Consider the following 26,375-nt stretch of genomic DNA (forward strand, 5'->3'; position numbering starts at 1 on the left):
CGTTTCTAGAGCGTGAATCAATCAATACAAATGCACTTCAGCTAAACAAATTCACATAGAAATAAACAAAACCCAAAAAGAGAGAAGAACGAACAAAAGCCAACAGAAAATCGACAGGCAATCGGAAAAACTAACAACAAAATAAAACCTAAACTAAAGCATCTGGCAAGATACGCAGACATAACGGGCATAAACATATTACCAGCGCGAAAATCACCAACAAATTGTTTCAATTGGAAGATCAACGGATCAAAGTGTTCTTTCCCCACACAGAGAATCAGACAGCACGAATCAAAACAAGTATCTTAAGAATTCCAGCTTCGACGGGAAGATCTCAAGGAACCCTGTTGTTAATGATAGTAGATCCCAATCACAGCGCCACACCGGTCCGAGTAGGAGTGCGATTACGATTACGTGTACGAGTGTAGACCCCAAAGTAAGGCACGGCTCCCCATAATCATCTTACACATTTCGAATGCGGAACAGGCTACGGGGGGGGGGCGTCGTTCGATTGTTTATGGATAGGGCGGGCGGCGAAGACCCATTTAAGATGCAAACGTTACTGGGAAAAACCTATAGAGGGTAAGGAGACGTGAGGTGTAAGGAGGTGGCCGGTCCAGTGGCCGGGCCAGTCGATTGGCCCAATATTAACATACAATTTGATTGATAGATCATTTCATATTCAGCTCGGAAAATAACACAAATAAATGTTGTGTGCCTGGTTTTGTTTACTCGAAAATTTGCATTTAAATTGTGGGAATATTTGCACTGTGCTGTTGTTCCTCTTTGTATTGACATGTTAATTAAAATTGGAACAATCCATAAATAGGTGCCAGGGGTTGGTTTCATAAAAGTACCCCCGGGAGCACGTGTAGGAGTACAGGCAGGAGTACTTCAGGAGAACTTCCACAGTGACCCACAATCAGTAGTAGTATATGAGTACATACGAGTACGAGTATGTATCTATGATATTGCCTCGCCCTAGGCCGAACACGGCGTCATCCAATGTCAACGTCAGTCTTGGACAGCCTCGAGAGAGTGCGAGTACGAGTATACATACATATGTATATTTTTATCCCAGTCTCAGTATTGTCTGGTGCGGTCTGGTTGTGGCTATAATCTGAAAATTTCCAGACCGAACAGGTCTCGTCCACCTTGCTCTGTCTCCCACAGAACGAGAGAAATTTTCTGGGCGTTGAGAGACAATTTTCTCAACCCCATTTGACCTCCATGGATATATGTAGGTAAAATACATGCACATGTAGTACATAGTACATAGGGGACCCAGAGAGGGACGAGAAGGACGTATTTCCGATACAACTAAATATAATTTCCTAAAGATGCTGCGTCACCAATTTGGCAAAGAAAATGATTCAAATATAGACCAAAAATGACACTTGTTGGGGGGTGCTTGGAAACCGATTTCGTAGCTCCAAAGATGATCTATTTTAGACCCACTCTCTGACGCAGTTGATGGAGGGGCTGATGCTGATATTCAGTCCAACCGGTTTAACCGGTTGCAACGGGAACACTGTATTGGAAATGGCTTCGACAGAGGTCTGCCAACATCATATAGGAATATTTTGGATGCCATATGTATGTAGCGATCGTAGTGGTTCAGCAGAAGGAGCCCTCGCCACTGTAGGGGATCTGTACAGCCGAAAGGCGACTACACATTTTCCACGCGTGAACACAAATGGAATAAACATAAACAAAAAAGAGCACATATGTATATATGTATACTCGTATTAGGTGGTCGGAATAACAAGCGGATTCACTCAGTGCGTGTCCAAAATAAACAAGATTTAATCAGTTTTTCCACTCTCATTTTCGAAAGATATATCTTTCTAGTACCCCTATGTTTCCGCTATGTAGAAACGGTTCGATTGTACAAAATGTTCATGTTTTGGGTGCCATGAGGATTCACGTGTTTTGTGTGGCTTATATTGGCCTTGTTTTGCAACAAATTGGGCGAAACGTGCCGATGTTTTCAAAAACGAAAGAACGGAATGAAATATGTAATATCCCGAGATGGCCATAATCAGATAGACGATGCCCAGACGCTTGAGAATTTGCTGCCGTTCCACTTTGGAATATGATAATTAACGTTCATTGAACATTTCATTCTACACTCAGTTGTCTCCATTTCAGGGTTCTCAGCGCCGACCAATCCTTAACCAATGCCAGAAATATTAATATCAATCAATAAAGAGCTAAGAAAATCACCAGGGAGAAGGCCCAGCCAAAGCCAAAGCCAAAGCCGAAGTAATAAGTAATCCACGAGACCAAAATCAATTGCTAAACATTTGAATGGAAGCAATATTGCAGCTCAACCCGAACCAAAATCAGAGGGAACAATCGAGAACGGTGCACCTGCAACTGCAACTAAAACTGCACTGCCACTGTTACCGCTACAGCAAGCAGTGCGTCGAGGAGAGGTAAGTTCTCCCAAACGTAAATGGCCCTTTAGCGGAAACGGAAACAGGACATGGCCATGACAATGGGTACTTCTTTGAAGGGAAAAATGTTTTTTTTTTTTTAACAATTAAACCAGTCTTCATGTTTCCCATCGAGGTACACGTGCCTTGACAATAAGATACCCTGAGATAACTCAGTACCAGCATTTATGTACCTCTAATCCGAAGTGGTTTGGCAGGAAGGCTAGGTACTTCATATGTGGAGAGAGAACTACCACTCTAGATACAAATTCAACCCCTAACTGCTAAGCCCCGCTGGAAGAGAGTCTCAGTCAAGCTGTGAAACTTATTCTCTTTTATTTGATAAAACTTTCATCAAGATATTGAGGGGCACATTAAACATTGCATTGAACCAACGAATCATCACCAAAATCATCTCGAGGGATATGTCTTTATGATTTTCCGACTCTTCGACTAGCGTATAAACTGTTCGTATTCGGCTCTATTTCTTTCATCATCGAACACCTAATTGGCCATTCAATTGTTTCTAATTATTGGTGGTAATTGCCCTTGATTTGCCGTTCTACCCAAATTATATATATAATATGAATAAATGTATTCATATCCATAGTACAAGCTTACAAGTAGTATACCGAGTACCTGCATATGTGGAACTGTTGTGGCCACGCCCCAGGGTAATTAAACAAGTTAAGTTAAACACTTGTGCTTGTGGCGCTGTCTTTTTATGACAGTTAAACAGTTAAACAGTAACTGAAATAAACTGAGCCAAACAGAACAGAAATAATAATTTAATCAAAATATTTACACCCAGATAAGACAAGTGAAACGTGGCACTTGCCAAGGGTTTTACGTCTGATGATGTGATGAGGAAGAAGTTGAAATGTCAGTCAACATTGGGGGCTGTAAGAACTTGCACTAATTCGCAATTGTTTATTTGCGACTTGGGTAATAAGGAAATGCCAAAAAGGGAGGACAGTTGTTCTCAAATGGTATTTCAAAGCCATTCGAAAAGATTCGAATAGGAGAACTCTTATCGAGGATCCTAATATATAGATTTCTGCCCAAAACAAATATCTTGGGGTAGGTTTCCACCCCAACCCCAAACGCATATTGTACTTAAAATAACACGCATCAAGATTCTGCTCGCAATAATTACTCGTATGTATTTATTTATTTGTTTTTCGTATTGTGTGGGCCTTGCCTTCGTTCATTTTGGCTCGAACCGATTCGAATTGGTTTGAATCAGCGGAAAGTTCTTTGATTCGGATACAGATACAGATAGATACATATGTACGTGCGCAGATGTAGATGCACGAATACAGTGAATGCTGGCCGTACAGGTACCGCGAATCGAGCGAAACAAAGCAGATCAGAGAACTACAGACCACATCGGAGCAAGGCAACTGTTTTAATTGTGCAATTAGCTGCATAATTGCAATGCTCTGAATGGCGGATACCCGCGGGCGGTATCCAACAATGCGAAGGTTCATCTAGTGCTCACAAGTGCTCCAAGGTGGATGGGATGCACGTAATCAGAGGGGGAGGCCCTTTTCCATGGTGACCCCGACACGCCTGTGTGGAAAACCCTTCAACCAGATCTTCTTTCTCTCTCTCTCTCTCTCTCTATCTACAGCTATGTAGATTATAATCTAAGTCCTTTTCCCGAGTGGTTTGTTTATCAATTAATGGGAAAAGCCCCTGCAGTGCTATCAGCCTGAGACCCTCATTTGTTTTCCTTTCCACCTTTATGGGCCCTTCGCTGCCACTGGCTCGTGTTTCGAGGCTTGTTAATCACGTACTTATCAGACTATTTAATGTATCAAACGACAGTAGCAACGGTAGTGACAGTAGCCCTCAGCCAGGTACACAGCAGTGAGAAGAATCAAGTTGTAAAAGTTTTAAATCAAATTTCCAACTACCAGAATTACCTGCATGCATTATCCGGGAGACACTCAGACAACAAAACCCTAACAAAACAAAAGCAAAAACAGAAACAGAAACAAAAACAAATGTCAAACCAAAACAATTGCTTCATATATCTATTTGCATAGAGCAACAGCATGTATTGTCCGAATGGATGGTGTTATTTCTATTGGTGGATATCATTATTGCCGGGCGCCACAAACCTGTTAGGTATAGAAATATCTCTGCACCGATACTCGTACCAAAACCCACTCAAGCAGACAGTGACAGTCCCTCAGTCCCTCAGTCCCTCGGCCGGGCGTTCGATGCGTTCCCCCACAAAACATATCCCAATTGATGCCATACCCTGGGGGCCCATAGATATGGCTGTTCCAGTTCATTGTTGGGTGGAACTAGTTTCGCGAACCGCTAATAAATACATATGTCTATATAAGTTAATCAAATATCGTTTAGGACCATGTTTCAGACGCGTAAGGGCTAAAAGGATTAGAAGAGTCCAGTCTATAAGGAGTGGTCCCAACCCGAGGGGTAATAGACTACTAAACGAGAAAGACTATCTGCTAAACGGGCCATGCAAAGCATGAATATAGAGATCAGCAACAGAGCAGGCTTATCACGGTGCTGCATGTCCTGTTTTCTAGAAGATCAACGATCGCTCTAATTTAAGAAATAGTATTTTAAAAGGCAACTGGAGACAATATATTTTCACTTAAGTCAGCTTATCTAATGTCATCTGTACATATTCGGATCGATGCATTCATCCAGCTTCCGCTTCCAAATGAACCATAGAGCTGAACATAGAGCACGCACATCTCCAACTATCGCCGTTCCAGTTCTTATTTACGAGTAATACCGATGACGTTGCCGCCTTAAAGGTTCAGCGGGTTGATTGTCATTGGTTCTAACCGGTTCACACTGGCTACTGGCGCGACTGGAGAGTGTTCTTCGGGCTCTTCTGGTTGTTGATTTGGTTGAAATTGAATTGATTTCTGCTTAAGTCCCATGTTTAGTCATACGGCAACCAATCGGTTGCCTGTATGTATTTTGTCATTCGGAGTGTGTTTGAAGAGACTCGATCTCGTACTTTTCCCCTTGTCTTAATTGTTATTGGGCATGCAATGAGGAATGAGGAATGAGGGAAGAGGGATGGTGCCATGGTGCGGGGCACCAAATGGACCATAGACATTGCGTAGCCGAAAGTGACATGGCAGTTTGCATTCACGTGACTCTGAGATACCGAGATACCGAGACACCGAGATCTGTGTGCGTCAGAGGAGCCCCGAAAGGTATCAAGAAAAATCCCCGCTAAGCCAATTATAATGTTGATGTTTTGATCGTTATAATGTTGCTTCTCATCAAATGACAGATCATAAAGCTAAAGATAGACGGCTTTACGAGGCCGCCAAGCCAAGCGTAAGATCTTCACCAGATCTCCAAGGATGGGGTTTACAGCGGGCTATGCAGATTTTCGATGTTCATAGTTAAGCCAGTATTGGGGATCGATCGTTGCATACTTTCGAGCTGGACCTTGACAGAGCTGTCTGGAGCTAAGACTAACTGGTGGATAGATACAAGCCCATGTACCTTCTAGCCATGCCTCTGATCTGCTGGAGATCCACTCTCCACGCAGATTTATATCTGGTAAACAGTTTACTTCTGCTTTTTCGCTGATAAGAGCAACGTAACCATGTGCATTCTGGTGTGTGGGTGACCCATAAATCAGAGAATACATCAACAGACCCTAAGCCGCAGCATCATAAAGTCTACACACATTTCCACTGACGTCAGCCGACTCCAACTGGAGTGTACGCAGAGATCTCGTCGCAAGCAAACATCTTCTTTTGGAAGGGACAACACGTTGACTTTGACTTTGATGGTGTCCAATGTACAGACGAGTGGCAGTCAAAGGACACGCGCTAAGCTGTCCGAAATCTGTTTGAGCAGCGGTGTTACGGATGGGCCTCCGGTCACATGGGTTGACAGCCGCTCCGGAGAGGTGACGGGAAGACTAGAAGAGGGGCTCCCTCCAGCGTTGACAGCTGACAACTGGGCAAACAGCTCTGAACTTGAGCGAAATGAGTTCAGATTGCTTGTGGCCCAATATTTGCCTATCCGTGTGGCCAATATTTGCATTTACTTGATTCCGAAATTTCGAAAGAGTGACAAAAATACGATGCTCTTTATTTTTAGCACAACTGGCTGCATTTGCTTGCATTTAAAGCTTTCCGAATAAGTCCGAATTACTCCGAGTTATATAGAATACCGAACCATCTCTAGGCTTTACGGAGAGCACTCCCCATTACATTAAATTACTTTTAAACGACTCCGAATTTTATATCCGATTTTTTTCGATATCTTAAGCTATTCCGAATTATATGGAATACCTCTTATTTAAGCCGAACTGTCTTTTTCTTTTTTAGAAAGCACTCCTAATTACTTTAATGACGACTCCGAATTATAATTCCGACATTTTGCATTTGCTGGCATTTCAAAATAGTCCTAATTACTCTGAAAAACTCAGGAATATTCGGAACACCTCCCATTGTGTCCTCTTCCCAGAGCATTTTTAATTACATTTAAAAACTAAAGAAAAACATACTCCGAAAGATCTCTGAGTCTGAGTGGCCCAGAAATATGCCCTTTTTTCGTGCTACCTATTCCTACTTTGGGACACGCACTCCGAATTATAGCTAATAAATCCCTAAATCCACTTTAAACAGCCACTGATATGTGATTGCTTTGTTCCAAAGTTGAACGATATCGGAACTACCCAGCATATGAGAACATATGCCTGTGGAAAAGTGACGATAATCATTTCGCTGAGCTTGGACGTGCTCTCGATTCAATTCCATGGCTATGGGGCTGCGGAAAAACACTTTGCTCACACAAAAACAGTTTTGTTTCTTCTTTTTTTCGTTGTTTTTTTATGAAATGACAAAAATTACGTAGATCTTTTGCCGCCACCGGGGCAGGGCAGGGCACGAGGCGAACAGAGACGGTGGTGTGGACAAACCACAAGCACGCAAATACAACCGACGACACATGCGAGGAGGAGGCGAGCCAGAGAGCCTCACAAGATGAACATACAATATGTATGTACCGATATGGCTCCACATATTATACACTATAGAGACACAAAAGTCACTCATATACATAACCATTCATGTGGGTATATTCGTATGGCTGCGTATTTCTGATATTCCTGGACAATATCGATCCAAGATCATGATTCCAGAGATCAAGCAAGAGATTTCAAAGCAGTCACTGGAATAGCTTTTGAAACACCTTCAGTCAACAGTCAACCGGTTCGAAGCGGACTGAGAACCGATTAAGGTGTTGCATCTTAAATACGATTGGAGCTGTAATCATAAATAGTTCTTACTTGACGTTTAGATGTTCCTGGTTTTTGCTGGTTTCTAAGCGATTCCCATACTCTATCCGATTTGAACCCGATTTGGCTACCTTTTTGGCTATTACGTATGCGATCATTTCTGGAATTCCTGGCAGATTTTCGGTACTTGTTTTTGTGTGCACTTTTTGATTGCCAACACCCCTCTCCCCTGTGGTGTGGTCGGGGCTTGTGCGATTGCAAAAGCCAGAGGCTGGCCCTGTCTGATAAGAGCGAAGCGGGTAGGCAGTGATAAGCATCGAAGTGCGACCACAACGATGCCTCGGCTACTGGTATACGTACTGCTTCTTTCTTCCCATTTGCCTCAGATTTTCCATTTTGCCATAGCTTTCTGCCTTTTCCTCCGCCTCCGCCTCCGCCTTCGACTTCTGGTGGTGGTGCTGCTGGTGTTGCTTTGCGCGATCCATTGGCGATAACGTCAAGAGCAAGAACCAGAGCACACAACACAAGAACCGAGCGCCACCGAGAGTGGCGGACACACCGATCGGATGGGCATCGGGGATGGGCATCGGGGATGGGATGGGGATGGGGCGAGAGACACACTCAAAGATCGAATCAGAGAGAGAGATAGGGGAGAGAGCGCCAGCAGCATCCAAACAAAGAGACAGTGAACAAACTAATGGAATCGGCGGACACTCGTAACCGGCGGACGGACAGGGACTGTGGCGTGCCGCTGCCGATTATAAAAGAGCCGCCCCGACGCCACTTGGAACGCATTGTCCATTCGCTCTTGGAGCCGCGTGGAGCTCCTCCAACCAGTGAACACCATCCGTATCCGTATTCGTATCCGCATCCGTATTCCCAATCCGTTAACCGCTGAGTGCCGTTCACGTGCATCACTTTCATCCAGGTCCGGAGGGCAGAAAAACGTTTAAGTTTGCGAAATCGACGACGACGACCAGCACGAGGACGACAACAAAGACAGCAGTAGTAGGTGCGTATCCCAATCCCTTTTAGTCCTATACCCATCCAAATGCATAGCCTGCCCAAAGAGGATAAATGTGATGCGGGGTTGTGGATCGTGAATCATCTTCGAATTTCATTGAGATTCAATTGGCTTCGCGTCTTCCTGGTACTCGTACTCGTAAATAAGATTAAGATGCAAAACGAAACGATCTTATTTTCTGGTTTCCCAGAGGGGCATTATTCCACATTTTTATTCCAATACGATCCGTTCCGTTCCGATCCGATCTGATTCGATGCGATCCGATCCGATGGCTTCTTTTCCCCCGCTTGAAATACAGAGTAAGGGCTTTAAATAAAATTTAAAAAAGTGCATAAATTAATTATGCAAACTAAATTGTCGCCCGCCCGCGAAACACGTAAGAAAAGCGAATCAACAATAACAGCATTCAAATTGCTCGTAAAATATTGAACGGGTAAAACGCGACAGCAAACAACACCTGTCCTCCAAAACGATCCCCATCCTCGCCGGATGGGCCTCCGCCGAAGAGCCTACCGTTTATTCTACCCACTTGAACCATCAGATAAAAGTGATCTTTCAGAAGAAGTCTAAGGTGACTTCCATCTCCAAGTGATCCCTTCCATTTTGGCACGTTTGGACATTTGCGTTTTTATTTTATCCAAGAAGTGATCCCCATCCTATCATTAGAGTTTCTGTCCACTGATCATTCTAAAATTCTGAACAGTCTGATATTAAGTCATTCAATTTCACCAGATCTCCAGCGACAGGCTGAATCGTATTGAATCACACTGATCGAGAATAGCTTGAGGCGGTTGCTTTCGCTGTTGCTGAGAGAATCCCAGATCCCAGGCGATCTCTACCGGTCCATATAGTACCAGTGCGAGTATTAGTCATGTTTTGTTTTGCTTCTTCGGCTGTGCTCTGCTAAGTGCTACCTCTCACATAGATTTCCCAACTCTCGATCGTAATACGGAACTCGGAATTCCGCCGAGCTCTTGATGTTTAATTTAATGCTTTCGTCTTCTCTGGTTCTCTGGTTCTCTGGCTGTCTGCTCTCTGAGACTTTTGTTTTCGTTTCGCACATATTGTTTTCAATTGGGAATTGGACAATTAATTGAAATGTTTGTGCAGCGATCAAAACGGGGGGTGTCCGAGTAGGCGACGGCTACCAATTGAAGATGAAGATGAAGAAAGATCTCATGAAAGAGTGAAGAATGAAAACCAATTCAAACAAGTTTGGGCCGCACGCAGTTTTATTAACATTCAGCAATAACTGAACACTGAACGAGCATATATACAAATATATGTTCGATTCAATATGCAATAAATATGTATGTATATGTATGTATGTATGTGTCGGGATTGTTATTGTTTATAGATTAAAATATACGAGTATGTACGCCCCAAATTGAACTCGAATGAAGCGAATGCAGAAACCCCCACGATCGGTATCGATCCCCAAGAGCCAAGACAACCACCCATCCTCGATCGTTCCGTTCCGTTTCTATGCGATTCGTTTCGTTCCATATCTGGACTCCTTTTTAATGAATTGAGTGAAAGTTCGGTCCGTGGATAGTGGTTTTCTGTTGCAATTCCAGGTATTCCAGAAGGGACGTACACACCAAAGCAAAATTGTAGTATATGGTTTTAAGCCTCAACCCTTGGAACCTCGGAACCTTTGGGCCCTGGAACTGGTACTGTACAAGGTTCTCAAAGTTTTCAAAGTTCAACGCTTTCCCGCTGAGTTCAAACTCCATTCAAAGTTTATACGGGATGCATGTTTAGTATTCTGAGGAATTAGGCTGTCTGTCAAAGAGCATAATTATCCAGTTTGAATTTATCAATTTCAAATTTATTTGTTTTTGTCAGTCTGACAGTTTGCTGTGGGTGGAGGTGAAGGTGAAGGTGTAGGTGGGTGGAGAGGATGAAAATTTCTAAGCATTTCACAAATGTCTAATTAAATTAATTGTGGGCAGACAGGCGTGTGTGTGGACACATGGGGAAAAAGTACAGTTTGACTGTGGCGAAAATAAAGCGACGCGACAATGAAAAATGTGAAATGTGAAATGAACAAAGAACACGTTCCCCACTCGAATCGGACCGCATGGGTATCGGTATGGGTATGGGTATGGGTCGGAGGTGCGATAATTTCCCAAATGAGGCAACAAGAAATTAGCGTCAAATTACGCTCCATAAACGAAAGCGCAATGGGTGGGGGGATTAATCAACTATTATGCAAGCCCTCGTTGGGTCCACGCTTTCATTTAATCTCTCCCTCTCTACCTCTCTCTGCTAGAAACGGAGGCAGTCACGTCTCGAATTGTGTCTAAGAACTGTACGTAAAAAAGTGTACACACGATTGCAGATCTCAAATTTCACTTTGCTTTGCTGCCTGCATATCATGATGCCGACAGACGTGTAAACCTTTTTGGCCAAAGGGTCGAAGGCTCCAGGGCCCGTGTTGCCAATTAGGCAATTAGCCCCCCGATTGACTTTAAGACCACAGGAATGATCTACGTCCTAGCCTAATGATATATGTATGCACCTGACCAGCGAAAAAAAAAACAAAAAATTAAGGGGTTTAGGCTTGTAATTACCATATAACTCACTCCGGCTTATAGATCATTTTCTGTGAAATCTTTCTTCATATTTATTTTGTATTTTTCGAGAGACTTCCTCCCTGTCTCCGACACCGTACGTGTGTCTGTATCTGTATCTGTATCTGTATCTGTATCTGTATCTGTATCTCTGCTGACTCAGTCACATGGCCAGCTTACACGATCATTGCTCGCTCGCATCGATTCCAATGTATCAGTAATCGCAATGACAACAACTATATATACATATGTATATATACAATATATGTAACAATATCAGCAATATATACCAACAACAACGATAATAATAATGCCGTTTATAAGTATCAAGTATTATTATTATTCTTTTGATCGCTTAAGCCGCGGCCTGCTGCCGTTAATTGTTCTGCCCTCACAAAAGGGTTTGCGGATTCTCATTGGGTTTGTCACCCGCCATCTCTCCAACCAGCCATCGTTAACCGATCGTTAATCATCGTAAGTGATGAACTTGACTCGGACAGATCATGAACAGTCTTTCGTTCCAAGGGATCATGAGGTTGAGTGCTCTGATCGAAAGGATCTCCGCAGTGCACTGAACAAAATGTACCTGTACTTAAATAAAAACACTAGTAATAGTATACCTGTGGTTAAGCTTTGCTTTTAATGATCAATTATTAATAGTCCATTTGGAGTTTCACATTATTCTTGAAAATCGGGTAATCCCCACTTCCTCTTCTTCTCTTCTCTCACCCAACTGCGGTTCGCGCCTAAATTTCGAATTTCAATTAGTCCGATCGGAACAGTGGAACACAGGGAACACTGAAATGGGAGTGAAGTGAAAGAGGGGGTGCCTTGGGGGGAGGTAGTATATGTATCGTCGCTCTGAGCGTCTGATAAGCCTCAGGGCGTGTTCCAGTCCCATTTCGTTCCGCCACGATCGAGCCGACTCTGGCTCTGGCTCTGGCTCTGGCTTGGGACGCCTTTTTGGTGTATTTAAGCGCGCGCGTAACGCTTCTCAGATACTTTCCACCATTTGGCGCGAACAAACGCTCATCGAGAGACCCGCTAGACAGCCGCTAAAGACCGCTAATAAAATACCGCCCCGGCTTACGCTCTCCGCCAGTAAAACGCCAACAGTAATACTCACACCCATCAAAACCAATCCAATCTAATCCAAAGAAATTTCGGTTTTTTGTTACTGTTTAAGTTTGAGTTTGAGTTTTCGTTTACGCTGACGTTCGAAACGGCTGCTCTCAATGCAGCTCGGTATTCCCGCACCGTCTGACAGTTAAAGTTTTTAATGTTTTCGCCAGCTAGTGACGATTGTCAGGCCAACCTGAGAACTTCTCGCACCACAAACGCCAAAATCCACAACAAGCAGAAACAGTCGCTCAGCTGACACCCAAAACAAATCGCCTTAACTACAATTTGAGTATACTTTCCATCCAATATAAACAAAACAAAACGCAACAAAACGGAACAAAACCAAAACCAAAACCAGAAAATAAATAAATAAATAAAACCAAAAGCAAGTGCGAAAAGCAGCTTTCCCATATTCCCTTTTTGTCAAAAAATACAATATTTCATTGTTTCCCGTCCCCCCGAAACACCGAAAACCCGAAACAAGTGCAACGCGCGTACAAACAAATCAAGCGATCTCCAAGCGATCTCCAAGCCGAAAACGAACGAATTCCCTATACCCATCTCCCATACAACAGGTAAACGAATCCGAAAATCATTATCGGTCGTTCGAGTCAAGGAAATTAGCAAACGAAACAATTAGCTAACCGAATGCTAAATATTGTAGAGTTCATTCGATGGCACCCAAGAGAACACAATAGAGAACAGAGTAGAGAACTCTAGACGAATGTTGGTGGAAATATTTGAGAATTCCCGCAAAAGTGTTTCATTTAATTGTTCATTCAGAAAGATTTACCAAGTGTATATCAATTTATACAGGTTTCAGAGATCTTATACACATTGAGCAACTTTGGGAGATCGTTTCAGTGCGTCATTTGCCAGGTTCTGGCATATTTTGTTTAGACGAAATTAGCTTAAAAAAATTTGTTTGGTTGATCAGATTTTCAATCTAGAGATTTTCAACCCAATTTTGTCGGCACATCTCTGGCTGGGATTCCCATGCACAGGCAATGTACCAAGTATATCAAATGCGATATGACCATGCAACCTAAAGGCGCAATGTCTCACTTTTATGTGCTAATTAATTTGAGATATGCAAAAGCGCAAAAACAAAGCAAATGCTGCACCATAAACGATCTGAGAGGCACAATCTCTGAATCCCCTCTTGAGTCTCCCTCCCATATGGCACATGCGCTCGTATGTATATGCATCGACTGACATTGAAGTCTGTCTGGGAGTCTCGGAGTCTGGGACCCCGTCCAAGTCCGAGGTATTTCATTCACACGCAGTTTTTCCAGTTATGCGGCTGCGAAAAAGACAATCGTAATAAATAATACTCATAGTCGTAGTCGCAGTCGTAGTCGCAGTGTAAACTGGAACCGAATACGATTCTTGTCCGTGGTGTACGTAGTATATGCGAGTGCCTCGTAGATATCCACTTGGGATTGGATTTCATCATCTTTGGATCTCTCTCTGTCTCTGATGGAAAGGGAAATTCGAAATGGTAATGGAAATGAAAATGGAAATGGGGCTGTACTTGTACCTGGCACGAAGGCCAGGTGAAGGGCTGCCATTCCATAATTTCCGGAAGCGTAGAGTAGTACGCATCGAGGTCGGGGACCATCTCGAAGTTCTCGTATAGTAGCATAAAGCGTGTAGATTCTTATACATATATACAAAATAAGAAATGATGTGGAAACGAAACGAAACGGATCGCTGCAGTCCACCCACAGAGCTAAATGCTACGAGACTCTCTCTGCCAGTACCTCTGCTCGCGCCACTGCCGCTGCCGCTGCATCTGCCTCTGCCTCTGCCGGGCTGTCATCTCGATACTGTAACATTAACGGATGGCGTTACGCTGCCGTTACCGTTTCGGTTCCTGTTCTCCTTCATTGCACATTCGTGCACCGCCTGTCCTCTGGCTTCCCACCAGGTTCAATCGATGCGCGATAAGGTCATCGTAGATTTGTTGTTCCTTTTCGCCTAATGAATAAAGTGAAAGATTGCGCCCATAAATCACAAATTGAAAACACAATATGAAGTGGAGCCGAAAGAAATGCAGGTGCCAGAGCCAGAGCCAGATCCGTAGCTATGTTAATTAACAGCTGTTTGGCTGGTTTTGCTGCACGTGACCGGGCAGCAGGCCATTACCATTAACCAAATTGAATTATTGTGTGCTTGCTGTAAACGCTTTACACTGTATTTACATATGTATTTGTGCTTTCAATTTGTTCGGCTTGCTCGTGCGTGTGCCCCGAACGTGTTTGATCCTAACAGGCAGTCAACGGGCCATTGCATTTGCTCTTCGCTTACAGTTCGTTTGCCTGTTCTCTTACATTATCCTAACAGACCGATAACAGCCGTAACATTACGGTGGACAGGCGTGAGAGGCAACAGCTGGGTGCCATGACAGGTTTCAAAATATTCATTTTATTTCCCCAATTATTTATTAATAAAAGTGTCGCGATGTTCCGATGCCGATGCCAATGCGCTGCGCTGCGCTGCTCTGTCTGCGCTGGTGGGGGATTTTTTTTATTATTTTTTTTTTCACGCCTTCAGCATTTTGGCTAGTTCTCGCATTTCTCGACTATTTTGGGTATAATTTTTTATTAATCAATTATGGCGCTGTTTGTCTCGCCAATTAGATCTCGATTGTTTGGGGGCACATGCATACATAAATATACATACATACATATGTACGTACATACATGTACATAGTATCTGTGGGAGCAGATCGTTTATTCAATTACTCCTCAATGGTCGCCTTGCGTCCCCAATTGAGCGATACCGAAGGGAGACCCAATTCGACACGGGGTTAAAGATGTAACAAAGATTTCACCTAATGTAATATCTTTCTCACTCTTTCCATCTCTCTGTAATTGCAGATCGCTAAGCAAGGCACACACAACTGTACTTTTCTAAGCAGCCCTTGGCAGCACACAAATCGATCAATTTAATTTCCTTTTTGCTACGCGCACAAAAAGCCAACAAAAACTTGAACTATAGAATGGTAGAAGGTGATTCTGCAAAAGGTAAAAGCGAATGTAAGTATCCCTTGCTGAAGCACAGCCAGGAGCCAACCATTCGATCATTGATTCTAATGTACGGGAACAACCCCTGTCCCATCCTATCTCATCCACAGCCTATAATGTAGAAGCTGGACTACAGCCGAACTACAATCAGAGCGCAGCAAGCAATCCATCAAACCATTCGACTGGCAACGCGACTGGCAACGCCAACGCCAATCCGCACATCGACAACCGAGCGATCATCCAGCCATATTCCCTGGGCACAGGCGCCAAGCAGCCGGAGTATCAGTTTGCGGCAGACAATCGCGGCTACGAGCCGGACACGACCACCACCAATGGCAAGCAGGACGTAGAGCGTGCGGTGGGCGGCGCTGCCGGCGACAGCAGCACCACCGAACACAATGGCAATGGCAATGGCAAGGACAAGGGGCGGAAGGGCAAGAAGGGGGCACCGCTCCCGGAGCCAACGAGTCCGATAGTCGCCAACTTCGAGCGGGCCATCGAGCTGTGCGGCTATGGCAAGTTCCACTATATACTGCTGGCCATTTGCGGCCTGGTCAGTACATCGGAGGAAATGGACGTCATCTCGATGTCGTTCATCCTGCCGTCGGCCGAGTGTGACCTGGATCTCAATACGGAGACCAAGGGTTGGCTCAATTCGATCATCTTTATTGGCATGATGGTGGGCGCCTATTTCTGGGGCAGCATCGCCGACAGCTTTGGCCGCAAGAAGGTGCTGATTGTCATCTCGTTCATGAATGCCTTTTGCATTGTCGCGTCGTCGTTTTCGCAAACTTACTCGTTTTTCATGCTGTTTCGATTTCTCAATGGCGCAGCGTAAGTATCTCGATCACCCGATCAGCCGAACACCCGAAGACCGAATCTCTCCCAGCAAGTAACCCTCCCCGCCCAGCCTATTCTCTACCATCTCCCATCATCCATTATCGATCAGTGTTGTTCGAGTGACACACGGGCCCCAACCCCGGGGCAGGGTGTTAATTCAATTAACTTTGTTATAAATAACAACAAAATATTTGAGCCACAATATCGTGACTGTTTATGCTAATTAAAGGCTCGAATCCGAGTCCGAGTCCGAGTCCGCGTCCGCGTCCGAAACCATTGCTGCCACAACCAAACAGAAAAAAAAAAACCACAGACGCAAACGAAATTGGAAAATCTCGGTGCGACCCCTTTGGGCAGGCCTTGGCCCCCTGGCTATGATTTACTTCGTAAATTAGTCATCCATCATCATCCACGCTCATATTGATCATTATTTTTCCCAATCGTCTGCTAATTACTTGAGCGCACTCCCAGAAATATTTCGCAATGTTCGGCCAGTCCAGGCCAGGCCATTCCATAGACATTGGTCATAGTGGGGTATAAAGGACCTGGACCTGGACGTGGACCTGAACATGGACCTGGGCTGCTGCAAGAGAAGATTCGAGACTCGAGACTCTTTTGAACTGTGAACATTTGTGAATGTTATTTGTGTTGTCTTTCGTTTCAGGCTCGGAGGCAGTGGTCCTGTCATCTGGTCGTACTTTGCCGAATTCCAACCGAAAGCGAAACGAGGCTCCATGTTGAGCTTCATGGCTGCCTTCTGGACCTTTGGTAACCTGTTTGTGGCCGGCCTGGCCTGGCTGATCATACCCACGGACATTGGCTTCAAGACCCCATATTTCACATACAATTCGTGGCGCATCTTCCTGCTGGTCTGCTCGCTGCCATCCTTCCTGGTCGGCTTCCTGCTCTTCTACCTGCCCGAGTCGCCCAAATTTCTGCTGACGCGCGGCAAGAAGGATCGCGCCCTGGCCATCTTCCGCGGCATCTTTGTGACCAACACCCGCAAGCGGCCGGACGAGTACATGGTCTACGATCTGGAGGTGGACGAAAAGCTGCTCGAGAGCTCGGCCAACAGCAAGAACAAGTACTCGCGCATGGTCAGCGGCATGGTGGACCACAGTCGTGCCCTCTTCAAGTCGCCCATCCTCAGATTCACCATAGTCTCGATCACCATTAACTTTACATTCCACATTGGCTACTACGGACTGTTGATGTGGTTCCCAGAGCTGTTCAATCGCTTCGAGGAGTATGAGAAGGCCTTCCCCGACTCGTCGGCCGGCGTCTGTACGGTCACCGAGTATGTGGTGGGCATTGCCCGCGAGAGTGCCAACAACGGCACCTGCTCGTCGGACATACCCCAGTCGGTGTTCATGGAGTCGCTCATCTCGCTCGCCTCTGCGCTGCCCGCCAACCTGCTGGCCATCCTCGGCATGGACATGCTGGGGCGGAAGTTCTTCCTGATTGCCGGCACCATGACCGCCGGCATTTGCTCGGCCCTCATGTACTTTGTGCGCAGCTCTCTGCAGAATCTCATCGTGTCGGCGATCTTCAGCGGGGCCATCTCGGCAGCCAATGCCGCCCTCGACTGTCTCATCACCGAAGTATTCCCCACCAAGCTGCGGGCCACCGGCGTGGCCATCTCCATGGTGGCGGCCCGTCTCGGCGGCATCATTGGCAACATTGTCATTGCCCAGCTGCTGGACAACTACTGTCCCTCGCCGACGTTCATTGTCTCGGGCCTGCTCATCGGCGGCGGTCTCATGTGCCTCCTGTTGCCCAATACGACGCGGAAGGAGCTCAACTAAGAACATCAATCAGTGGTGTCCTGTCTGTCTCCTGTCCTGGTGCTACAAATCGCCACCAAATAATACCACAAATCGCCAAAAAAGAGAAAAATATACATACATATATATAGCAACCGATCAGCAGAGCAGCTGCAGAAATACGAACAGGAACGCCCCACACCCCACACCCCACACCCTAGGACCCACAATTTCCATTTTCCTCCCCTTAGCCCTTTGCCCCTTGACCTTCGCCCCATTCCCCAACGGGAAAGGAAGCGGTGGTTGTATCTGTGTATATATGGTGTGTGCTATAGAACACGACTATTTGTATCATCAGTAATTATTATACGATAGCGATAACGATAGCGATATTTCTTGTGTGTGGTCTAATTTTAACGCCTTTTACAAATGTCTATCGGAATTTAAATCGGAATAACAAGCAACAACAAAAAACAAAACAAACTAACAAAGAAGCCCCTAAGCCAGCGAGAAGATATAGCAGCTAGGATCGATTGCGATCGATTTATGTACGATATTGTATGTACGATATGTATTTTGTGTATTAGTGGTAGTAAGTAACATATATACATACATATACATATTTGGCAAGCGCCGGCGCCGGCTGAAGCAACAGCAGATGGTGAGACGACACCAAAGGTGGCCAAAATCGAAATGAAAACCCAACCGAAACTCCCTCTGCTGTCAATTATTGTTTGTTATTATTGCTATTTAATAATACATATTATATAGAACACACATACGTATATAACCTTATCTTTATATAACCATTTTATATAACATATAGTATACATATGTATATGTACCATATGTATGTGGGGGGACTTATACATATGCGCGTATAATCCTCCCGGTTGTATCGAGTTTGAGGCTACTTTCTCGCAATAATTGTTGTCGACGGATTCATTAAGAAATCATAACTTTATTTCGTTCATTCGTCTTATATTTAATTTACACAGTGTTTTATAATTTTCTCTTCTCTCGCTTTCGTTTAATCCGCGCACCGAGAACACAACCTCTCTCTCTCGTAGCTCAAACTCTTCTCCTTTTCGATTACTCGATCTTAGTTTCTATTCGATTATTTCCTCTCTCTATGTTAATGATACTCCCGTTACTGCCTTTCCTACATGTATGTATATATATATTTTTTTTGTTTTTTTTTTCTCGTCGTCATATGGGACAAATCACAGGAAGTGAAGGAATATTTGTAAAATTTAGTTATGTCATTACAAGTTACGCTACATATACATACATACATACATACTATGTACAAGAAAAAACCAAATAAAAAAAAGAACAAACCACAAGATTGCTGTGTATTTGAATTGGGGTCAAAATTCCACATACAGATCCAAAAGGCTTCTCAGCGACTGACACGTTCCACCCACATAGCCGGGATAGACATCAGCACGAATCGCGCATCTGCGGATTGGAACACGCGACTTGCCCAATATTTATTTGCTCAATGAATCTCCAACGGGCTGGGGCAAATATTGACGAGGACGTGGAGCTGGAGCTGGCCAGCAGGCCGGAATTAGTGTTAATTAAATAAATACACGGCCAGATTCGCAGACTCACAGATTCAACACGAGAATGCTAGGCTTCATCTCCAATTTAGCCATACAAACAGATCAGATCTCTGCTCTGTAAGCATGTCTGTATTCTTCCATTCTTAAATATAATAGAAAATAATATCTAGTAGTACATACATATGTACATATATGATAGAGAGATAAGTATATTCTGAGCACACACAATTATTTATAGTAGTGTTGGGTAAACATTGCTCATTTTGATGAACATGTTCACTTGTTCTTGTTCAAAGAACAAGTGAGCAAAAAAGAACAAGTGAGCAAAAAAGAACAAGTGAGCAAAAAAGAACAGTTTGGAAGGAATATGTTCAGTTGCTCACTTAAGTGAACAACTCTTTTTTGTTCACTCACTCATGAGCAACACAACACTAATTAATAGGGATGTACAAAAAATCCTGAAATTTATTTATGGTGAGACATATAAATACCTTATGTTTTCTTTTACTTTCCAAATCCTTTAATGTCCTGTAGATTTTGTGGATAAATTCGTTGGGATGTGGATGTGAGTATTTTAGGAAAGCACAGCTTTTAGTTTTGTATTTGTGCTTTTGGAATAGATACTTATGCGATTTAATTCTGAAATTCCATTGCATTATTCAAATCTTAATGTCGAGTCACGTCTGCCGCTTATAATAAAAGTATAACATGATTTTAACAATTAATCCAACTACAGTTTTTAATGCACATCCATAAATTGTAGATTGCTAGTAACCTCCCCAGCATCGGGCATCGGATATCTTTGGTGTCATTCAGATAGGAGGATGTAGGACTCGTAGCACTCCCATCACACCGATATTGGTACAGATATGATATCATACATATGGTATATTATATATCTCATGTGGAGTCATTGGATGATCAGGGAGGATTTCTTTTCATGCCATCGGCTACCCTTGCAGAGCCCAAGGAACTGGCACACAAATTGGACATGGAACCACTGCAGGCTACGGAGGAGAACCAACCAAACCTTTCCTCATACACAAATTTTGCTGTGACGAAGGACCGGGCCCTGGACAGACTGAGAAGCTGTGCCTCGGTCTGAGAACTTCCTTACAGAACATGGAAGCGATCCAGGGGAAATCCTTAAACTACAGCAGACTTCCCAAGGTAATGAAGGCGAGGCCGGAGCAGAGGAGTCGCCAGAGAAGGATACTTCCACATAGCCACAACGTTTTCTGTTGTTCAATGTGCATTCCACTTATTTTTGATCATTTTGCCTGGACTTACCGCCCCCGCAGGACAATCATGACCCATGTTAGCGTGACTTTGTCCTTGCATTCGCATACAACATCTTGAGGTTTGCTCGGATGGGATAGATCCCATCAATCAGTAAATAATGACCATACATAAAACATATCATAATTGGAGCCATATATCTTAAGTATTATGGTACTTGGTGGGGATAGAGCCCATTCCGAACGGAATGGAGATGTATGGACGCTTGGGGAGCACATAATTGCGAGACAGCCGCACTGAGAACGCGCTAGAAGAACTACAGAGAATGAATATTGCAATATTTCAACGTGAACTGAAATGTATTCATAGTGATTGACTGGGCTGTGATGATTACAATTAGAGTTAGGCATTATACGACCGCAAGAATACTTCAGATAGAATGCAAATGTGGCTGCCCTGCAGCATCGTAGGAGTATTAAGTTAATCCTAAATCTATTAGTCTTTGGCTCAAGCGTCGCGTTCGTAGTTCTGCTACTGCTACTGCTACTGCTTTCGATAGTCATCATTGGTCACGTTACGAGGGCGACGTCATTGGTCGGTCCGTTTCGTTTTGCGCTGACGCAGTGCATCCTTGGCGTCCCGGCCATGGCTGTGCTTGTCCAGGGACTTTTCCACCATCAGATCATCGGCATCGCCACCACCAACATCGGCTATGTCAGACTTCTCGTCCAGCGAGAGAAGATCGTCGTCGCGCAGGCTACTCATGCTCGTGCTGGAAAGGATCACACTGCCTGCACCGGACTGCAGCGTGTTCGTGAGCCGTGCGTACTTGATTTGTAAACTGTGCAGCCAGCTGGCGTCGGACCAGTGGTACCAGCTGAGCAGAAAAACGACCAATATAAAGAATAGATTGGTGCTAATGGCTGGAAATGGATCAGGCGCAAACAGAACAAAATAGAATTAGATGATAGTCGCCTTCCAGCGTGCCAACTCAATTTAAACATACCCACTATGGCCGAGAGGACGGGCCAATTAAACATTATATAGCGCAGGCCGGTAAAATCAGCCACTATGTGAAGGGTGACCGTATAGAACTGGATCTTCTGCGACTGTATCTCCACGTAGACATCGGTGATGGGGTGCTGTCGCTCCTCCAGATAGCGTGAGAATATCTCGACGGGCACCTGCTGGAACTCCTCCTTCCAGCCGAGCACATACAGGGGACTGAGGGCCCACGTGGATATCATACGGATGAGCGGTGATCGATAGCGCATCATTGCCGAGCGGCAGGAGTGGCCGCGCAGCATAGAGTCATAGTCGCGCATTTCAGCGCACACCATGAACATTCCCAGCTCAAGATTCTGAGGCGACTCTGGCATATCAATGTTCACGATAACCTTGTACGCCTGGCCCACCATCAGCAGCTGTTGCTTCTTGGTCAGCGAGACGTGGGCGTGGGGAAAGGTGCAAGGCGTACTTGTCTCCAGGCATGTTCTACATTTGGTCAGATAATCGTTATAGAATGGAATCGGGAACGTCCAGTCGGAATTGCTCTTTACTTACTTGAACTGCATGTGCACGGGACGCGTGTGCGAAATGGCCGGCATGTAGATATAGTAGAAGGCCGCGTACATGAACACTGCCAGCCAGATGATCAGGACGACGGCAAAAGCGATCAGTCCCAGGCGCAGCACCAGCTCCCGCACAGTTCCGACCTTCTCGTCCGCTTTGCTGCGCACCCGATCGTACACATTCCACCCCACATTTAGAGCTGGCCGGACCAAAAAGCGTCGCCCCAGGCCCAACGGATCGAAGCAGAACACGATGAAGCGCAGCAGGAAGTTCATGATGTTGTTGGCCTTGACCGAAGCGAATCGAGCAGCGAATGCACCACACAAACTGAGGCGTCGCCAAGTTGACAGCAACTAAATACGGTTATTGTTATTGCCGTGCAATAAGTATTCTGTACGTATCAACCGATTGCTTATCGACTTGATAGTGGACCGACCGGCTTTCGGTTTTGGGCTATTGCTAGATTTGCCCGGCCCTCTCGCTCGCACGCACGCTTGCCCCTATGGCCCAGAGCTGATTCATGTGCTCTGAAAGAGTCCGCCCGCCGTCGATAGCAAGCGCTAGACGTTGTACCAGCTCAAAGGTCAACGGCAGCGACAACAGCGCAACAGGCAGCAGATTTGAGCTTTTGGATTTCTGGCATTCGTTGCCGGCGCTTTCAATTATTATTGTTGAGATGATCAGATTTCGGATAGCAACAACATCCACTATTTATTTAGTTAGTCAGTCAGCCGGTTGTGGGATCGGATCATTCATCGTGACCGAACATCGAATGCCGAAAAATATCATTATCCTCAACCAATTACACATATAACTGCAATATATAAGGTGGATAAACAAGTAAATATATGCTTGAATATACTTTTTTCATACTAATACAAGTCGAACAAATAAAATATATTTAAATTTAAATGTTCTCCCGAATTTGTCGGGCTATCGATATTCGCCACCGATACACGAAACACGAGCACTCACGACACAGCCCTGGGCGATTGTTGTCATTGTCTGGAATTTTTTTATACATACACACGTCGGCATAAGTATTTTGACAAACTACGCAACGCTTAGCGTTGAATTTTGACGAATTGCTTCGTGTTACAGCTCTCTTATCTTATTTACCGATAAGTAAATGAATTCATAAAGTATATTGCAAATTATCTTCGTGGTTGCATTTTGCATTTTCATAATATGCTTCTTATTCTCATTCGTAATCTCATCTTGGCTGGACAAAAGTATTTTGTCAGAACTTCAATTAATTTGCATTGATCTGCTGTTGATAGAAGGCGAAACCATTATTACGGATTATCTCAGTTTAGAGATTGTAAATGCTGATAAAAATAGTTTTCGTTCAATAATTCCGAAAGGAATTCGGTGAATCTCTTAAAAATGAAATAATAGTGAAGTCCAACTCTGGTATTTCAGTGCAAAATATCAGTAGATTATAGTATATTTCACGTCTGACAATCTGCTATCAAAAAACCAACACTGCAAAAAACGCTAAACGTTGTGGCAGACCACTAAAGACAACTGCCAAGGTAGACACTTTTAATTTGCGACAATTTAAGCAGGATGTCTTGAGAACTCCTCGATCGGTTGCCAATGACTTGAAGGAAGCAGGAAAATTTGATGTCAGTGAACGGGCAATACGCAGACGTCTTAAGGAAACTGATTTTGGAACATATATTACCAGAGCTATACTGCAAATAACACAGCGCAATAAGTTAAAGCGCCTTGAGTTTTAAGAAGATCTGCACACGGCGGCGCAGCAACAGCCAAGACGGTAAGTCCAACAATACTCGCAGCAGACAAAGAAGTACTGGAAAAAATCAAACTTTTTTTTTAGGAGAAAACCAACAGTATTAACTACAAGCAGATCAATGAGTAACTATAGATACCAGAATGAAGCTGGTGGTGGAGAGCGTGGCTACAGCGGTATAGAGGTGCGCACATTTGTCAGCACTTGCGTGAAGTACATGATCTTCATGCTAAACTTCATATTCTGGCTTTTCGGTGGCCTTCTTCTGGGCATCGGCATCTACGCATTCAAGGACAAGTGGGAGCAGGCCAATGGCGGAGTCAGGCTGGAAACCATCTACGATTGGATACTCAACATTTCGCTGGTGATGATCATCACGGGAATTGTCATATTTGTGGTAAGCTTTGCTGGCTGCCTCGGAGCGTTGCGCGAAAACACCTGCCTACTGAAGTTTTACTCCATGTACCTGCTCCTTTTCTTTCTCATGGAAATGGCCATTGGTGAGCCGAGTCGATTTCGATGTACCTTGGCGGCTCTGAACTATGAAATTCTCAATTTTAGCCATCGTTTGCTTCGTCTTTCCGCAACATATGAACACATTCCTGGAGAAGGAGTTCACAGAAACCATTATACACTCTTATCGCGATGATCCCGATCTGCAGAATTTTGTAGACTTTGCCCAGCAAGAGTTCAAATGCTGCGGACTTAGTAATGCTGGCTACCAGGATTGGGGTAAGTTCACGCCCATTGCAACAATATATGACTATAGATTGAATTAAACATTAACACTCAACGGACCCACAGGTAAGAACGAGTACTTCAACTGCTCCTCACCGTCCGTGGAAAGGTGCGGGGTCCCCTATAGCTGCTGCATCAATGCCACCGACATCAGTTCGGGTCTAGTCAACATTATGTGCGGCTATGGGGTGCAGGAGCACACTGTGGTAGCCGCCAGCAAGCTCATCTGGACCAGCGCATGCATCGAAACCGTGCGCGTCTGGGCTGAACGCAACCTGTATGTGATTGCTGGTATTGCCCTGGGCATTGCTCTCATCCAGCTCCTTGTCATATATCTGGCCAAGACACTTGAGGGTCAAATCGAGCTGCAGAAGTCGCGATGGGCGGCGTGAGATCCGTATCAGCCCGACTTGTTCGGGTACTACAACAACACTTGAGTGTTGGACGCTGCCTGGCCGGTGGGACGTGCAATACCATTTGTTAGCAAAATTTCGAGTCTCCCATTTATGAATCTGGTGCATATTCTTAGCCCACGAAAATGTATATATGTATGTATACGAACAAAACCTATACTCATCGACAATTGGACCAAGCAACGCCATATTATGTCTGGTCTGTCTTTGTATTGCTTATGCGCAATCTCTGATGTACGTACGTATTGTATTTTAGGATCCGTCATGTCTTCAATCCCCTAAATAACACTCAGAATACACTCGAGTGCGCAAGCACAACATTTTCGACATCTTTCCAAAGTATCCTTCAAAACGAGAAGCATTTATTTAACAGCGATCCAATTGCATTTCTTCTAGTGGAAAACAGTATCCAGTGCTTTAGGCAGCCCACAACAAAGCACAAAATCCGTTTATACAATATTATATTATAACAATTTATACAATTTTACCACATATAACCTATAATTCATAGAAGAGTAGTTTTAATCATATACAATAAAAAAAAAATATAGGACAAAAGAAAAACAATTGCGAAAAACGGTTTTTAAATTCCATTAGGCAGTGGTCAATGGTCAAAGGCAGACCAAATAAACTGAAGAAGATTGGAAAACAATTTGTTTTTAAATGGATTTCTAGTGCCGCTTGCTGCCCCGGTCCTTTCTTTTTTACTTTTCCATTATTATCGTTCTCTTGCATGAATTAACTGACAATCAGTAAATAAAAAATAGTTTAAATATTTTATAACATAGTGAATGCTATGAAACTATCAACTAAAGGTAATTGCTATGTAATTAAAATCTCTTTGTCTGTTGAAGCTCTTAAAGCTAGAATGTTATACATTTTATTCCAGATTTCAAAATTAATTTCAAATCATCAAGTTGTCAGCAGTGGAATTTCCGGTGCAGCAGTCTGGTCGCACTACTGTCAGCGAAGCGATATTTCTACTGTGGTATCGATAGCTTAGTCTCTTTAAATATTATACCGAAATTCCCCGTCTGGAAGCG

General features: G+C 44.2%; 3 protein-coding genes across 4 annotated transcripts; 2 read left to right on the top strand and 1 right to left on the bottom strand.

Moving 5' to 3' along the window:
• The first annotated feature begins 8,497 nt into the window (after window positions 1-8,497).
• Window positions 8,498-18,841, top strand: LOC6599944 (synaptic vesicle glycoprotein 2B). 2 transcript variants are annotated; one of them, XM_026993321.1, is made up of 4 exons: window positions 8,498-8,704; window positions 15,297-15,455; window positions 15,554-16,277; window positions 16,948-18,841. In XM_026993321.1, exons 2-4 carry the CDS (start codon window positions 15,419-15,421, stop codon window positions 18,086-18,088), a joined length of 1,902 nt encoding a protein of 633 aa, XP_026849122.1. In that variant the 5' UTR covers window positions 8,498-8,704; window positions 15,297-15,418; the 3' UTR covers window positions 18,089-18,841. The 2 variants fall into 2 exon arrangements, with proteins under 2 accessions (XP_026849122.1, XP_026849123.1); XM_026993322.1 differs by lacking the exon at window positions 8,498-8,704 and adding an exon at window positions 12,794-12,989.
• A 2,338-nt stretch (window positions 18,842-21,179) lies between these two features.
• Window positions 21,180-23,210, bottom strand: LOC6599945 (seipin). Its single transcript, XM_002025099.2, has 3 exons — window positions 22,417-23,210; window positions 21,860-22,347; window positions 21,180-21,776 (listed from the first exon to the last, which is right to left on the bottom strand). Exons 1-3 carry the CDS (start codon window positions 22,698-22,700, stop codon window positions 21,442-21,444), a joined length of 1,107 nt encoding a protein of 368 aa, XP_002025135.2. The 5' UTR covers window positions 22,701-23,210; the 3' UTR covers window positions 21,180-21,441.
• A 648-nt stretch (window positions 23,211-23,858) lies between these two features.
• On the top strand, window positions 23,859-25,891 carry LOC6599946 (tetraspanin-33). The gene is made up of 4 exons (XM_026993381.1): window positions 23,859-24,205; window positions 24,269-24,681; window positions 24,743-24,913; window positions 24,986-25,891. The coding sequence occupies exons 2-4, from the start codon at window positions 24,303-24,305 to the stop codon at window positions 25,309-25,311; spliced, it is 876 nt and encodes a 291-aa protein (XP_026849182.1). The 5' UTR covers window positions 23,859-24,205; window positions 24,269-24,302; the 3' UTR covers window positions 25,312-25,891.
• The last annotated feature ends 484 nt before the right edge of the window (window positions 25,892-26,375 follow it).

Source organism: Drosophila persimilis, unplaced genomic scaffold (genome assembly GCF_003286085.1).
Source record: "Drosophila persimilis strain 14011-0111.01,24,50 unplaced genomic scaffold, DperRS2 tig00000829-arrow-arrow-pilon, whole genome shotgun sequence".
Taxonomy (NCBI): Eukaryota; Metazoa; Arthropoda; class Insecta; order Diptera; family Drosophilidae; genus Drosophila; species Drosophila persimilis.

Excerpts from the sequence above, each read along its gene's own strand:
- LOC6599944 (XM_026993321.1), top strand. The coding sequence starts at position 15,419 with ATGGTAGAAGGTGATTCTGCAAAAGGTAAAAGCGAAT. Across the intron at positions 15,456-15,553 it reads TGCAAAAGGTAAAAGCGAAT|CCTATAATGTAGAAGCTGGA; the intron begins GTAAGTATCCCT and ends TCTCATCCACAG. Across the intron at positions 16,278-16,947 it reads CGATTTCTCAATGGCGCAGC|GCTCGGAGGCAGTGGTCCTG; the intron begins GTAAGTATCTCG and ends CTTTCGTTTCAG.
- LOC6599945 (XM_002025099.2), bottom strand. The coding sequence starts at position 22,700 with ATGAACTTCCTGCTGCGCTTCATCGTGTTCTGCTTCGATCCGTTGGGC. Across the intron at positions 22,348-22,416 it reads CCCGTGCACATGCAGTTCAA|AACATGCCTGGAGACAAGTA; the intron begins GTAAGTAAAGAG and ends GACCAAATGTAG. Across the intron at positions 21,777-21,859 it reads CGTCCTCTCGGCCATAGTGG|CCATTAGCACCAATCTATTC; the intron begins GTATGTTTAAAT and ends ATCCATTTCCAG.
- LOC6599946 (XM_026993381.1), top strand. The coding sequence starts at position 24,303 with ATGAGTAACTATAGATACCAGAATGAAGCTGGTGGTGGAGAGCGTGGC. Across the intron at positions 24,682-24,742 it reads TCTCATGGAAATGGCCATTG|CCATCGTTTGCTTCGTCTTT; the intron begins GTGAGCCGAGTC and ends TCTCAATTTTAG. Across the intron at positions 24,914-24,985 it reads TGCTGGCTACCAGGATTGGG|GTAAGAACGAGTACTTCAAC; the intron begins GTAAGTTCACGC and ends ACGGACCCACAG.